This window comes from Staurois parvus, unplaced genomic scaffold (genome assembly GCF_062004578.1).
Source record: "Staurois parvus isolate SC_StPar_1 unplaced genomic scaffold, SC_StPar_1.0 ptg000154l, whole genome shotgun sequence".
Taxonomy (NCBI): domain Eukaryota; kingdom Metazoa; phylum Chordata; class Amphibia; order Anura; family Ranidae; genus Staurois; species Staurois parvus.
The window spans coordinates 14,189,428-14,204,676 of NW_028317950.1; the positions used below are offsets into that span (position 1 = coordinate 14,189,428).

Here is a 15,249-nt window from a genome sequence, read left to right on the forward strand (position 1 = left end):
TACCGGACATGCAAAGCAGTGTGCAAGAACTGACGAGAGATCTGTATAGTTCTCTCCCTCCGTTGGTAGTGCTCCGCAATCACTGTGTGTCAGCATGTGTATCACCAGCCGGGACCCAGTGATTGACAGCCGAGGCCGCAAATAGCATTACCCGGAAATGAAAATCACAATTATTGTGATTCTGTGCACTTCTGCCGCCCTGAGGCAGTATATTTGCTGTAGGGCGGCGGGAAAGCGGTTAAAAATGAGGATTTTATTTTAAAACCTTGAGATGATGACATATCTAGAGTCCTGAACTCTTAAAGGGCCGGGAGGCGACGGCGCCAAGGGGTTAAACATGTCCAGTAAAATAATTTTAAAAAATCAAATTTCGTCATAAATGTAGGCCAAAATGTATTCTGTTACATGTCTTTGCTAAAATAAATCCCAATACATGTAAATTAATTTGTTTACATGAAAGTTATAGTGTTTACAAATGGCGGTGTGTGTGTATATATATATATATATATATATATATATATATATATATTGGGATTTTTTTTTTTTTTTTTACTGGTAATGGCAGCGATCAGTGACTTATTGCAGGACTGTGGCGGCATTCTGACACTGGGGGGAACTGACTTGGTGTCACTGACATCCCCAGTGACACCAATGCAGTGATCAGTGCTAATAAAAAGCACTGACACTACTAATGGCACTGGGCAGGAAGGGGTTAACATGTGGGGCCATCAAAGGGTTAACTGTGCTGTTTTACTATGGGTGCTGTGTTAGTGCTTTCCACTGTAAGCACATTGCTTTGTATGGCTCTGCTATGCAGAATAATGCAAAGCACTGTGCAGGAACGGACAGGGGAGAGATCTGTATAGTTCTCTTCCTCCGTTGGTAGTGCTCCGCAATCACCGTGTGTCAGCATGTGTATCACAAACTGGGACCCAGTGATTGACAGCTGAGGCCACAAATAGCATGACCCGGAAATTAAAATCACAATTATATACGTGATTCTGTGCACTTCTGTCGCCCTGAGGCAGTATATTTGCTGTAGGGCGGCGGGAAAGCAGTTAAAAATGAGGATTTCATTTTAAAACCTTGAGATGATGACATATCTAGAGTCCTGAACCTCCCTGTAGACTAAACTGCAGTTAAGCAATATAGCTGGTCCAGGACCTGCCACCAGTCAGCAAAGAGCAACAGCACACTGACTAAGCCATCTGTCTGCTCTCCCTTTTTGTAAGCATATCCATACTATTAGGGACTGTGTTGGTAGGCTTTAGACTTGTTTTGACGACATCAGTCTGAGATGCTTCAAAATTTGACCTCTTTCTGATTTGATATGCTTCAAGCAGGTTATTGCATTCCCAAAGACTTGTATGGAAAAGCAAACCCTGTTTAATGCAAATAAAAACGTGTCAACAGTGTGCAAAGCAATATGGAGGCCTGGATAGGTCATACTTTCCCTTTTTCATGAATGCCACTTTGCGAGGGATTAGAGGACACTAAAGGCAAATAGACTGCGCACTTTATAAAGTGCAGTTGCACTCTGCAAGAGTAGATGTTCCAGAGCTGAGTAAATGATCAGAAGCTTTGCTGACTTCCATCATCCAATCATATGCAAGGAAATAGTATTTTTTTTTATTTTACACGTGATTGGGTATTCTTTGCAAAGTGAAGCGTAACCTCATTTACTAAGCTCTGGAGCAACTGCACTTTGTAAAGTGCATAGTCTTTTTGTCTTTAGGAAAACAAACCTTGCTGTATATGAAAATGCAATTTGCCTGATTTGTTAAACACATAATTGGACTAAATGATGTTTTTGTATCTCCTAGATATTTAGGACTGGCTTTAACAAACCAACAGTTTCACAGGGCAAATGTAAATTAGTAGATTGGGCAGCAATCAGATGTAACCATAAAACCTTTGTTTTGATCTCCTACGTCACATTTTTATTAAACACTGTGAAAGATTTTAGCCTAACTCGGGGCTTTTTATTTCTCGTAGCCGGCAGCCACCAAGCTCAGAGCCATGCGCCAGCGTCAGCTCCCATTCCAAGTCTTTCGATCAGCTCAAGTGCAGCCCCCACCTCTGCGGAGGCGACATGACCGACTCAGTCAGTGTAACGTCAGCCGGATCCAGCAGTTCCGACGTGGAAGAAATTAACATCAGCTTTGTGCCGGAGTCCCCAGACTGTCAGGAGAAGAAGGTACGAGAGGAACCACCGCAGGCTCCGCCAGCACAGGCCACAGAACGCTGCGCTTCCGAGGGGGTCAGTCCCTGCTCTCTGTGCTTTGCTGTGTGGAAGGCGTTGTAGAACATATTGTCTAGTATTGTTCAGTGTGTGGCGGAAACTACACCCTTACAAAATGTGGCAGCTTGGGGGGCAAACGAGTCCAACGTAGAACCCCGCACTCATTCTTTATGTGTTATTTCTATCCAAAAAACGTGACATTAATGGGTGTTTAAACACTTTAAAGTCCTACAATATTCTCAGTGGGATTAAGAAATTAAAATTCTGTCACGTTTAATCAAACACGTTAGAATTCTGCATGTTGGACCTAAACATGAAGATGACGGAACAAACTGGTATTTGTAATCTTTGCTAATGAAAATGTGTCAGACGGCTTGGCCGCAGCACTCTAAATTCTTTCTGCTCCAGCCTGGGAACAATGAATGCAGACGATGCTGGTTGTAGCAATAACAAGATATTTAGCAAGCTTTGGCAGGCTTCAGATGGCATTCAGTGGGCTTCAGCAGGCATTTTGCAAGCTCTGGGGGAATCCTGGGCTGAGCTGGGCAGAACCTTTTACTGAATGGTTAGCAAATTCCTGCTAAAAGTTGCTAAATGCTTTGTAAATGTGATTCTATTTAGACTGTCATTTACAAGCGAAGATTTAAAAATACCAGTCAGTGCATAGCCTTTACATTTTGTTTCCAGAGATTAGTTTCCTTTCCAGCCCAAATGTTTGTGATGTTTGTGTTGTCTGTTTAAATAAAAAAAAGGGCCAGTAAAGCTAAACTACACAAAAGCATATACATGAAGATAAAAACCTTTACAACATTACAAAAATTTTGTAAAATTGGGAAACACTGTATAAAAGTAGATTGGCTTTACTGAGCTTTTAGATTACATAGTTAGTCTGGCTGAAAAAAAGACAAAAGTCTATCCAGTTCAACCATAGAAAAAAAAGATTAGTGTGCTACGGATATGGAAGCCATTTTGTCTTGTAGTATGTCACTAGGCGAGTCATGGTAAGATTCGCTGGTACACCAAAGTTGGAACTCCATCCAAAACATTTCTTTAAGTTTGGAAAGCGTGTGGATTGGTTAGAATGTCTATCAGGTTTTTATTGCTGTCTGTGTTCCGGGGGTGGGGGGGGGGGGAGAATTTCCTGTTTATAGTGACCATACAGGATTAAAAGAGAAATCTAAACTTTCCACACTCCATCCAAGACAACGTTGTGGCTGGAGTTTTGCTCTAAAGTGTAGTGCCATTTGGTGGGAGACTGCTCTAAGAATTCCTGCTTCCCCCACAAGACCATAATGAGGTGCCATGATTTCCCAAAATATTTGCCTTTGTACCGGAAGTGGGGAATAATTGGAATTCTGGTGGGGATATCTCACCGCAGGACGCCTGAGAGATGCAAGAAACCAACTTGCAATCCAAAAACAACTCAGAACTGTACCTGACGTGACATTCTTTTCCCCAGTTCTGGGAATCGACATCACTGTCATCTCTGGACACGTCTGGCATTGGTTCAGGTTCCAGCAGTGCTTCCTCCTCCTCTGTGTCCTCCACTCCTGTCTCTGCCTCACGGACTCACAAACGGTCGGTCTCTGGCATTTCCAGCTACTCCTCGCTGTCTCTCCCGCTCTACAACCAGCAAATAGACGACTGCTGCATCATCCGGGTCAGCCTAGATGTGGATAATGGCAACATGTACAAGAGCATTCTGGTGAGCGATCCTTAACCTATGCTAAATCTCCAAAACAAAAGAGTGTATTTGCTATAGTAACCAGCCAAGTGCAAGGCATTACATACTATATCGTATTAATACAAGCAGTCTTGACACATCATCAGAGCAAGGCGCACACACTATACGCTCTAGTGTGGGGGGCCTATCAGATTAGATCTAAATTGAATGCATTGTTTGGGTAGGCCCTAGCTCTACTTAACCACTTGCGCTCCTGAGGATTTACCCCCCAAGCCCCCCCCCCTTCCTGACCAGGTAATTTTTTGCATTACGGCTCTGCATTACTTTGACAATTGCTCAGTCATGCAACACTGCACCCAAATAAAAATTACGTCCTTTTTTTTTTTCTCCCTCCCCCAGCTTTCTTTCAGTGGTATTTGATCGCCTGACAATTTTCAGAAAAAAACAATATTTTTGACTTTTTGCTATTAAACATGTCCAGTAGAAAAAATTTAAAATATCAAATTTCGTCATAAATTTAGGCCAAAATGTATTCTGCGACATGTCTTTATGAAAAAAAAAATCCCAATACGTGTAAATTAATTGGTTTACGTAAAAATTATAGCATTTACAAATGGCGATATATATATATATATATATATATATATATATATATATATATATATATATATATATATATATATATATATATATATATATATATATATATATATATATATGTGTGTGTGTGTGTATATGTATATATATATATATATATATATATATATATATATATATACACATACTGTGATTTTTCTTTTTTTTAATTTTTACTACTAATGCTGGCGATCAGTGGCTTATAGCATGACTGCAGCAGGCATTCTGACACTGGGGGGAACTGACTTGGTGTCACTGACCTCCCCAGTCACACCAATACAGTGATCAGTGCTGATAAAAAGCACTGACACTGTACTAATGGCACTGGGCAGGAAGGGGTTAACATCTGGGGCAATCAAAGGTTTACCTGTGTGCTGGGTGTGTTTTACTAGAGGATTGTGTCTGTGTGCTTCACTGTAAGCACCTGTCTTTGCATGGAAAGCAGTGTGCTCGAGCTGACAGGGAGGAGAACTGTTTTGTTTACTAACAGTCCTCCATACCCCCTCCCGTTTCAGTTTGAGATCCTTGGCAATCACTGGCCGGGACTCAGTGATTGACGACTGTGAATAACGGCACAGGTAGGCCCCCTACGCAGAAATGCAAAATCACGTGTATATATGTGATTTTGCACATCCGTTCCACCCTGTAGCAGTATATCTGCTATATGGTGGATGGGAAGTGGTTAAATTGATTCTCACTTTTTATTTTTTAAAAATAACAAACATCTTATACTTGCCTGCTCTGTTCAATGGTTTTGCACAGATCAGCCCCAAATCTCCTCTTCTGGCGTTACTGGCCTCTCCCTTCTGGCAAGTGCCCCCATAGCAAGCCGCTTACTATGGGGGCATTTGTGCGTACTTTGTATTTTATGAACGAATACAAGGTTTCCTGTGAATGGCTGAGGTGAGCAGATGACATCACGATCTCCTCCTCAGCCAATCAGAGGATTTTGTTTTGGGAACAGGATGGGAAATCCCTGTACTGCTGCCGCAAGCCAGCACTGTATACTGTATGTAGCGGAACGACACAGTTTTTATACAGCACTCACGGCGGCTGCATGTATTAGTAAAGGAAGACTTGAAACAATTACGATTAAAATGAAACCTGGAGTTAGGCTTTAAATAGCTTAAGATACCACTGCTTGGATGCCAGTATTTTTTTTTGCTTGACTATGTCTTTCATTACCTTGTAGGTGACAAGCCAGGATAAAACGCCGGTGGTGATCCGAAAAGCGATGGCCAAACATAACCTGGATGGGGAGCGGGCAGAAGACTATGAGCTGGTTCAGATCATATCAGAGGAAAGAGGTAAAGGAATTTCCATTGTTCTTGTTCGATAAAAGAATGTTGATTTTTGTTTGACAATAAATCAGAAGTGGAAGGCTCAGAGGAAACTTTCTATACAGTAATGACCGGTCTGTCTGCTGTCCAAATACTGTGACATCAGTGGTTTCGCTCTGTTAAAACTGAACTCCAGCAAAGCAGCTGAATACACAGCTGACATATGCATATGGGGGATCTGTTTTACTGGTCCTGCTTTACGTATGGGATCTGTTTTACTGGTCCTGCTTTACGTATGGGATCTGTTTTACTGGTCCTGCTTTACGTATGGGATCTGTTTTACTGCTCCTGCTTTACGTATGGGATCTGTTTTACTGGCCCTGCTTTACGTATGGGATCTGTTTTACTGGCCCTGCTTTACGTATGGGATCTGTTTTACTGGCCCTGCTTTTACGTATGGGATCTGTTTTACTGCTCCTGCTTTTACGTATGGGATCTGTTTTACTGCTCCTGCTTTTACGTATGGGATCTGTTTTACTGCTCCTGCTTTTACGTATGGGATCTGTTTTACTGGCCCTGCTTTTACGTATGGGATCTGTTTTACTGGCCCTGCTTTTACGTATGGGATCTGTTTTACTGCTCCTGCTTTTACATATGGGATCTGTTTTACTGCTCCTGCTTTTACGTATGGGATCTGTTTTACTGGCCCTGCTTTTACGTATGGGATCTGTTTTACTGCTCCTGCTTTTACGTATGGGATCTGTTTTACTGCTCCTGCTTTTACGTATGGGATCTGTTTTACTGCTCCTGCTTTTACGTATGGGATCTGTTTTACTGCTTCTGCTTTTGCGTATGGGATCTGTTTTACTGGTCCTGTATAAACTACTCAAAAGGACCAGTAAAGCTAAATACACATACAAAATCTTTTTATATCTGCCAAAACATTTAACATTCTGTTCAGTCAGTCGCTTCTTTTAGCTCCCTGGGGTGCATTAACTATCTGATACTGCTGGGTATGGGGAAGTATGTGACTCTCTCCATGTTGACAGCTTTAGGCCTATCACTAAGCCCTAGCGCTGCAACATGGGAAGAGTCCATAGCCATGCATAAACATGACTTATCGCTTACACAGGGTCATCTATCCTCCAGCAGCCCAATCGGGTGTCAGAGGAGTCAGACAAAAACTGAGTTTGTACTTCAACCTACTGTTATACCCTGCAGGAGTGGTGCTGATGGGCTGAGAACAGCGCATCACACAATATCCTCTTTTTTTCTGTCACAGTGGCATTTCATTCAGTTATATTCACTGCAGCAGCAGTGCATGCCATACTGTTTTTCAGCACACTGCACTGCATAGGTAAATTAGAGGAAAAAAAAAGTCTGTATACAAATAATAGAAATATATAACACATCATTTGATACATTTGTAAGTTTTAAAAAATTGACCCAGAACCATTGCAGCTTCCATTTAAAGAGACTCTGTATTGAACGAAATGCCTGTGATTTGTATTTGATGAGAGCAGCCATTCAGTGACTCATGAGACCACCGCAATTTCATGTAAATGTTAAGTCTTCAAAGTCATTCATCCACTGCACAGCATAAAAAGGAAAAACAAAGCATGTGGATGCACAAAATACATGTAGTTAAAACCTGCATTAGCAAGCAAATATGAAAATGATATGCAATGATACTGTTCTGAACGGTTGATACTGATGAATAACTTAAAGTTGTATTTTTTTTCCCTCGCCAGAATTAAAGATACCAGATAATGCCAACGTCTTCTACGCCATGAACTCAGGAGCCAATTATGACTTTATTCTGAAAAAACGCGGTTTCTCCAAAGGAGTGAAAATCAAACATGGCTCTAGCTCCACGCTGCCCCGTATGAAGCAGAAAGGACTTAAGATTGCCAAAGGCATTTTCTGACATCTTGACCTACCCAACTGTAACCCAGCCGGAAAGCTGGAGGGACCTAAAGGAAAGCACTTACGTGTACCGTGGGTGGAGGGCGTGAGCTGACCCCCTTCTCTCTTCCAAACATACTGGCCTTCTCTATTTCTGGTTTCCTAAAACCGTGAGGATGATACGCATTCAAACAGGTCAAGAGTGGAACTTGTTGGTCTTCTAAGATGAACTAGAGCCATTCAAAAAGTTGGCCAACATTAACCAACTTCAGGTGCCACTCCCCCTCCAAAAAGCCCTAAACTTCTTCATGGACCCAGGATCCGCCTCCATGCCTTAGGTGCCTTCAAGAGAAGGGGGGTTGAGGTAGAGGCCTTTCTGCAAAGGAGACTGTGAAGTAGGACATTAACCAGCCTGTGCCATGCCCAGGAATCCAGTATTAATACAGACAATATGGAGTAGCCCGATTGGGTTTGGAGTTGACTACATAATCTGTAATGTGATTCACTACAGATTTGCAAAGCTGTGAGAGGCTGATTGGCCCCACCACTAGCTGTCTTTTCCCTTAAAGGGACTCTCATGTAAATATTAACACCATCTCCCTGTGGATACCATTATTTAGCAAGTTTTCTATAAAAAGCACTTTGTAAAACAGACTGGAAAAAAATGTTTTTAACCCATTAACAGCTGGAGGTGCCTGTGAATGGGACCCCTTCACCACTGCAGGGTTTCTTCAAGCCAGGCTAGCGTGGCCAGAAAAACAAAAATGGCCGACAGCTGAGCTGAGGACTTGTAAATCAGTTATGATCCCCATCTTCTCTCCTACCCTTCGAGCAGTCCAGCATTTCAAGTCACACCAAAGATCCAACACCAGAAAATGTTCACAGGAGAACCATTTACAGCTCGATTTTTACCACCATGTGTTTAACCCTTTACCTTTCAGCCATGTGGCAGCAGTTTAATTGGTTTTTGCCATTTGCTGCAAGCTAGAGGGTTAAATCATTTGCATTAAACTGTACAGCCATTTCACTTTGTATATATTCACTAACATTTTTATTTTTCTGCCAGGACAACAAAAATGTAATTTGGGGCCAAATGATATTTTTAAGCCTTTATTTTCCGGCAGTGGCTGTGAAGTTGGTCAGACCCATTGAAAGGCATTTTTTTTTGTGTACAACTTTTTGATTTTTTTTTTACATGTTTTCTTTATAAATATTTATTGGTTGTAAATAGATGCTAGACTTATATTACATTTATTACACTGTCATCAGCCTATGTATTTGTTTTGATGCTTTGTTGCCTTCTGATTACTGTATATATTATGTAAAGAGAACCCCACCCTCCCTACCCCCCTCGTTAACCTTTAAATGACACTTTAACTTGTTCGGTGCCAGTAGGACATGACATAACACATTTCAATTAGATTGGGCATTGATTAATTATTTGTTTTTTTTTCTTTTTTTTGTGGAGAGGTTTGATGGGCTCTCAAAGAGGTTGTGGCTGATACGAACGTCAACAGGGGTGTCACTGGACCTGTCTCAAAATGGCCACCAGAAAAAAAAATGTTTACATACAAGGCTCACATCTTTCATTGACAGACTTAAGCTGTTTCTATTGCTGTGCAATGCTGGTGCTTTGTATTTGTTAAGAGATGAGTCCTCTAGTCATATGTTTTCCTGTTGGACTGGTTCCTTGTGCATACATTCCCTGTGACTTGAGTGCTTTTTCTGGTCTGTTTTATGCATTTGGGTCAGATTTCAATTTTGATTTGAAGTATGCAGGACCTATCGGAAACAGCCTGAATTATGAACGAGATAGCTTTGCTATCTTTTTTTTCCTCTCTCTCCTATCTTTTTTTTTTTTTCTGTTTGAGCCAGTTCAAAATGGCACCTATAGTCCGTTTGAGAATATCACCTAATACTAGAGGGCTTTGTAAAGGATGACACTCTCCAACCAGCTTGAGTTGTTTTTTTCTTTCTCTGATAAAAAACAAAATGTAGTTACCAAAATGTGAAGGGAAAAAAAGCTCATATCTAATGCTATAAGACTCCATTACCTTAACAAACTTTAGAAGCCATCAGTGGAGTTTTATGGTTTCCGTATGCATAGTAATGATGGAGTTTGGCGGCTCTTGAACTGGCAGTGACTCTGAAACTTAAGGTGACTGTTGACCACAAATAAAATGTTTTTTTTTATGAACTTGGACTTTGCAGTCCTAAACATTGACACCATTGCCAGCAACACATTTGGGTTTCATAAACCTGTCCATTGTGTGTGATGGCCACAAGTCTACATTTAGATCTTGCTAGGGAAGCCAGACTTCTGTCTTCTACTATTACTTTGAATGACCCAACATTCTTGAAATAGTAAGGCCTAAGTAACTTACTTTGACCATTAGTATGTTTAATTACACAAAAAACAATAGCCTTAAGTCCTGCTTGGGGATTGTTACTTGAACAGATGACCATGTCAAACTGTTTTTTCAGACTGTGGAAATTTTTGGGTTTAGGGTAGAAAAAGAGAATATGCACTACTCCCGTGAAGGCACGTAGCATGGGCCTCAGATTTGGCCATTGTGGAACCGTTTTGTGGGCCCATCCAACGTTCACCACACTAGGCACCTAGAATATTCTGTTATGACTGAGGCTTATCACACAATTTCCCGGGAGAAGCGATGGTCACTTGGCCAGGAATTGTGGCATAATAGCCCACCGCTAATATGGAGTTGCTTACCCACCACGTAAATGCTGTATTTAGCTTTGTCATGGAGGCGCCACCTCTGCGCTAACCCCTCCCGTCTCATTTTTTTTGAAACTGGAAACACTATATATTTAATTTCTCAAAAATGTATAGAAATTTGCATTTATTTCACTAAAATGGCTTGGCTGTCTCTTCTGTATTTTTAAAAGTGGGGCTGTTTTGGAGCAAGATACCAATCCTAGAATGCAAACCTCTCTGCATCGGACTCTGCGCCTTAATGCCTAATGATCTGATCTTTGGTCTGTATGTTAATGTGAAGGAAGGTGAGGTACATTGTTTACACAGAGTCAATTACCAACCGTTAACCTGCCATAACTGGAGGCCAGCTCCTTTCTCACAAGTGCCAATCGGTTTGGCAGCGATGGGTTAGAATATAGCCATTTAACCCTAGGACCTGCCCTAACCAGTGCATTCTGGGATTTGTCTTATTTTTTTTTTTTTTTCTCATGGGCTAGCCAATCAGAATTTTTCCGTTTTTATCAGTTATAGTCGATTTCTGACCACCCGAAAAGGGAATGTAACCATACAACCTATAGAATATATCAATTCTTCATTGATAATGTCATTTTCATGCCTAGGTGCTTTAAATGGCTAAAATGGAGAAATGTATTTTTCTACATGCTCCGTTGTAGAAACGTGACAGAACATTGTCAGAAATGACAGATTTCTTGCAAGCAAAACACTTTAAAAAAAAAAAAAATCTACTAGGACGCCATGTAGACTTTCTTATTCACCCCACCTAGTGTGGTAGAGTTCAGTAATGCACCACAAAAATGATTGTACGCTCACAATGGTGAATTCTGACAGCCAGTCACATGATCAAATATGGATCTCCAAACACTAATTTAGGAAGTGATGAAATTCATCTTTAACTCCTTTTTTTATTTTTTCTTCTTTTGAAGTGCAATCTTCTTTTGGTCTGTGTGTGTATGTAGGTATGTATGTATGCGACTTTGTGTGTGTCTGTGGAACTGTGCCAGCAAGGCGCAAATGTTTACACTTGTTACCCCGTCTCTGACTGTACTTCATGTATTTTGTAACTTGGATTAATGAAGGAGACTGTTCTAAGTGCTCAGTGTACACAAGCAATGTAAACTAGTCTTTGCAATAAATGCCAACACTCCAGAAATAACTTTGTGGGTATTTTTTTGTTATACATTGTCAATAGGTGTACTTTCTGGTCATCCAAGCAACTCTGCAAATTTATCCTCTTGCTTCAAGCAAGGAAGGAAGCCACCTGCTTTACATACCTGATCTGATTTAATGTATTCAGTAAATGATCATTTCTTTGCTGCAAGGCACTCAAGTAGTCACGGGTGATCATCAACTGCTAAAGTAGGCTGGCCCTGCATAGATTTAGCTACAGTGTGGAGCACACATGGATGTAGGGCAGGACTTAGGACATATTAACTAAGTGGTGTAGAATGCCTGAATATCTGTTTAAAAGAAATCGAATTATCATTTAAATCTGTGCAAGTCCAAAAAATCAATCAAAAATCCTTTTTGAACTTGTGAATAATCCACCACCAAATGAATTAAATTTGGACCCTTGATGACGTTGTGGTGACGAAACGCGTTGGGCGTGGCCTACTCGATGCGGACGTCAGGACGTTCTGTTCCCAATGTGTGTTGGAGGTGATCCGCGGTGAGCGGGGATCTTCGTTTGCTCAGTTGCTGTGTATCGCTGATTAAGAGTAGGCCACGTCCAACGCGTTTCGTCACCACGACATCATCAAGGGGCCAAATTTAATTCATTTGGTGGTGGATTATTCACAAGTTCACAAAGGATTTTTGATTGATTTTTTGGACTTGCACAGATTTAATATGGACACTTATTTATTTGGTGATATATATATTTAGCGCATGCCTATTTGATATATTGTTGATTTTGCCAAATTTATTATATATAATTTTTGGTGGGGTGTTGCTGCTATATACACAGTTTATATTTTTTATTGGCGCTTTTCCTATTTTGATTTTTTTTTTTTTTGTAGAATTATCATTTAAAGTGGAAACTTAGTTACCTATAACAATCAGTATGTGACATCTGGGTGCTGTGGGATGCTGACATTTTCTGTTGTAGTCCAGACCACACACAGTGAGAGCTTTGATTCTCACAGTGATGATAGCGGGTCACTCGCCTCCATTCAGAAAACATCTTGGAGCTCTGCTAATGTGCCATTTTATATTACGAAGTTGACAAAAAAAATTAAAACATTTAAAGAAAAAAATATATTTAATCTTCAAAATCTAAGTTCATGAAGAAGAGGGTGTATGTGTGTACATGTAATGTGTATATATACATACACCCTCTTCTTCATGAACTTAGATTCTGAATATATATATATATATATATATATATATATATTATATTCTCTTCAGAATCTAAGTTCATTAAGAAGAGGGTCAAATTCCTTGTTTAAAACTGTTTTATTTTATTTTTTCAAACATGTTAATGTAGGTTTTTAATGGTTCTTTTCAACATTTTTTTTAAATCTGTAGTTTTCATTAAAGAAATACTTGGTGATTCTGCCATGTTCAGGCACTTCCTATTGTTGGTAAAAACTGTGCTCCTGTGTTGTCACTCTGTCACAAATTATTAGCCACGCTGACAAACATTGTGCAGGCATATCCAGCCATTGTTACCATTAGGAAGCTGGGCCAGAGCAATGATGTACAGCCGACATAGTACTTACATGTACAGTATCATGGATGGAGGGCCTGAACTGACCTTTTTCTCCTCTATACCAAACATTTCCAGCCTGTTTTTGGCATTCTAAACCATGGGGAAGACATGCATCCAAACAGATCAAGAATGGAAGTTTGTCGCCATGAAGATGAGAAGTGACTAAGGGCCTATTCACACCAGGTGTACTAGGACTGTTGGGCAGCTATTCCAGCACAGTCCCACTATAAGATGAGGCAAAATGCTTGGCCAGTTCACACCACTGCATTGTGGTGGTGTGTGCTTAAAAAGGACAGTATGCAGTACTTCTTTTCAGCACAGTGCAAGGCAGTCCTCCAGCTGTATGCAGATATTTAGGTGAATCAACACTAAGCAAATTAAAGTATTACTAAACCCACAACAGTAAATCAGTCTGTATATGCAGAAAAGCATACTTGTTATACTCACTGTGGAACCTAAGGGGTTAATCATCTGTATTGTGTAAAAAGGCTGTTTGTTCCTTTTTTTTCTCTGCCCCTCTTCTTGTTGAATGACTACCTGATACAGACTGAATCCATAGCCCCATGCACATGCTAAGTTTGGTGTGTATTGCTAGAGATTTTTTTTCTTTTCTTTGGTGAGTGCATGGGATCAGCACAGGGCCAGTCAGCACTGTCCAGACCGAGGGTCAGAGGTTTCACATCCTCCTAGAGCAGAAAGAAAACTCCTACAAGCTTTAACCAGTGCTCTGCTGAAGTCACAAGCCTGCTCTAACGTCTGATGACAAAAGGTATTTAGCAGTTTATATTTACTAAAATAATTGCACTTCCATGTTGTGTGTACTGTGGGAGACCAGATATAGTGAATGGAGGGTCCTGGGTTTAGTATCACTTTAACGAACTGGCACTGTGTGACGTTTCAATAACGTTTTACTATTTTCAAAGCCTTGGGACGTACCTATACTGGGTTATACTGAGATCGCAGCTGCAGCCATGATCCCAGTATCAATATTTTCATCTGGGGATGGGCTTTACCATAGAAGTGATCCGGGTGGCTTTGCAGCTGCCCAATCTCTTCAGCAGAGCACCCATCCCCATCCTGCTGCAATTCCCAGGCTCTCAGGTGTGATCAGGGAGCCCAGGACAATTTTTCTACAGCCAGTAAATTCCCCAGCATGTTATCCTATGTGTCCATGCCTACAGACTGTAATCAACGGTTTTTGGCTGGAAAAAACCCCACGACTAATGGGTTTCTAGAGGAGTTTTTTTAGCTGTAAAACCACTAACGCTGAAAAACGCGGTAATCTGCAGTAAACTGGCATTTTTGGAAGGGTTTTTGAGCAAAAAAAAAAAGGGTTTTTTGGTTAAAATAAAAAACGCTGAAAAACGCAAATGTGAAAAAATGCCGCTAAACGCTAATGCAAAAATGCTGAAAAACTCAAGTTTTTAACATGACTTTACACAGCTAATGTTACCAGCGTTATTAAAACGCCCCGTGTGCATGGAGCCTTACTGTGAACATCAGAGTGAGAGCAGTAATTCTGGCGCCAGATCTTCTGTTTATCTCTGAACTGGTAATCTGTAAAGGCTTTTAAAAAGTCACCTATGGCGATATTTCGGTACCATAATTTGTCGCCAGTCCATGGGTGTGTGCAATTTTACAGCGTGACATTTACCCGGCATAACTTTTTTTTTATATATATTTTGCCAACATTGGGTAATTATAGTGTTTGTGTTGACCAAATTTCATTAGTGTATTTTTTTTTTTTTTCCAGAAAATGTGCATAGTAAAAATTAGCTTTGAAAATATTCTGCGACATACAAAATTGCAACAATTACCTTTTTTTTTTTTTTTCCCCTAGAAAATAATAGTATAGTAGTTTTCTAGCAAAAGATTAACATGAATTGGCCCAGCTTTGAAGTGGTAAAAAAAAAAAAACCTGTGTGATGCGCCGTGATCAACGCATCAGCACTGCGGTCATCTAACCACACACCAGTGGCTGCTTTTGAAAAAGAAAAAAAAAAAAGGAATTACTTTTCATATGGCAATGGTTTGATAGACGGTACTTTATGAAACTGT

At 40.4% G+C, this 15,249-nt stretch overlaps 1 protein-coding gene across 7 annotated transcripts in view; it reads left to right on the top strand.

Annotated features, from left to right (window-relative positions):
* RALGDS (ral guanine nucleotide dissociation stimulator) overlaps positions 1-11,637 on the top strand; it is a 227,798-nt gene extending 216,161 nt beyond the window's left edge. For 5 of the 7 annotated variants that reach the window (XM_089675077.1, XM_089675075.1, XM_089675076.1 and 2 more), the window contains exons 15-18: positions 1,996-2,260; positions 3,702-3,947; positions 5,755-5,869; positions 7,594-11,637. In XM_089675077.1, coding sequence (XP_089531203.1) covers positions 1,996-2,260; positions 3,702-3,947; positions 5,755-5,869; positions 7,594-7,769 — 802 coding nt within the window. In that variant the 3' untranslated portion in view covers positions 7,770-11,637. The remainder of the gene's footprint in view (positions 1-1,995; positions 2,261-3,701; positions 3,948-5,754; positions 5,870-7,593) is intronic. The other 2 variants (XM_089675072.1, XM_089675078.1) reach the window with 1 other exon arrangement.
* Positions 11,638-15,249: the final 3,612 nt, after the last annotated feature.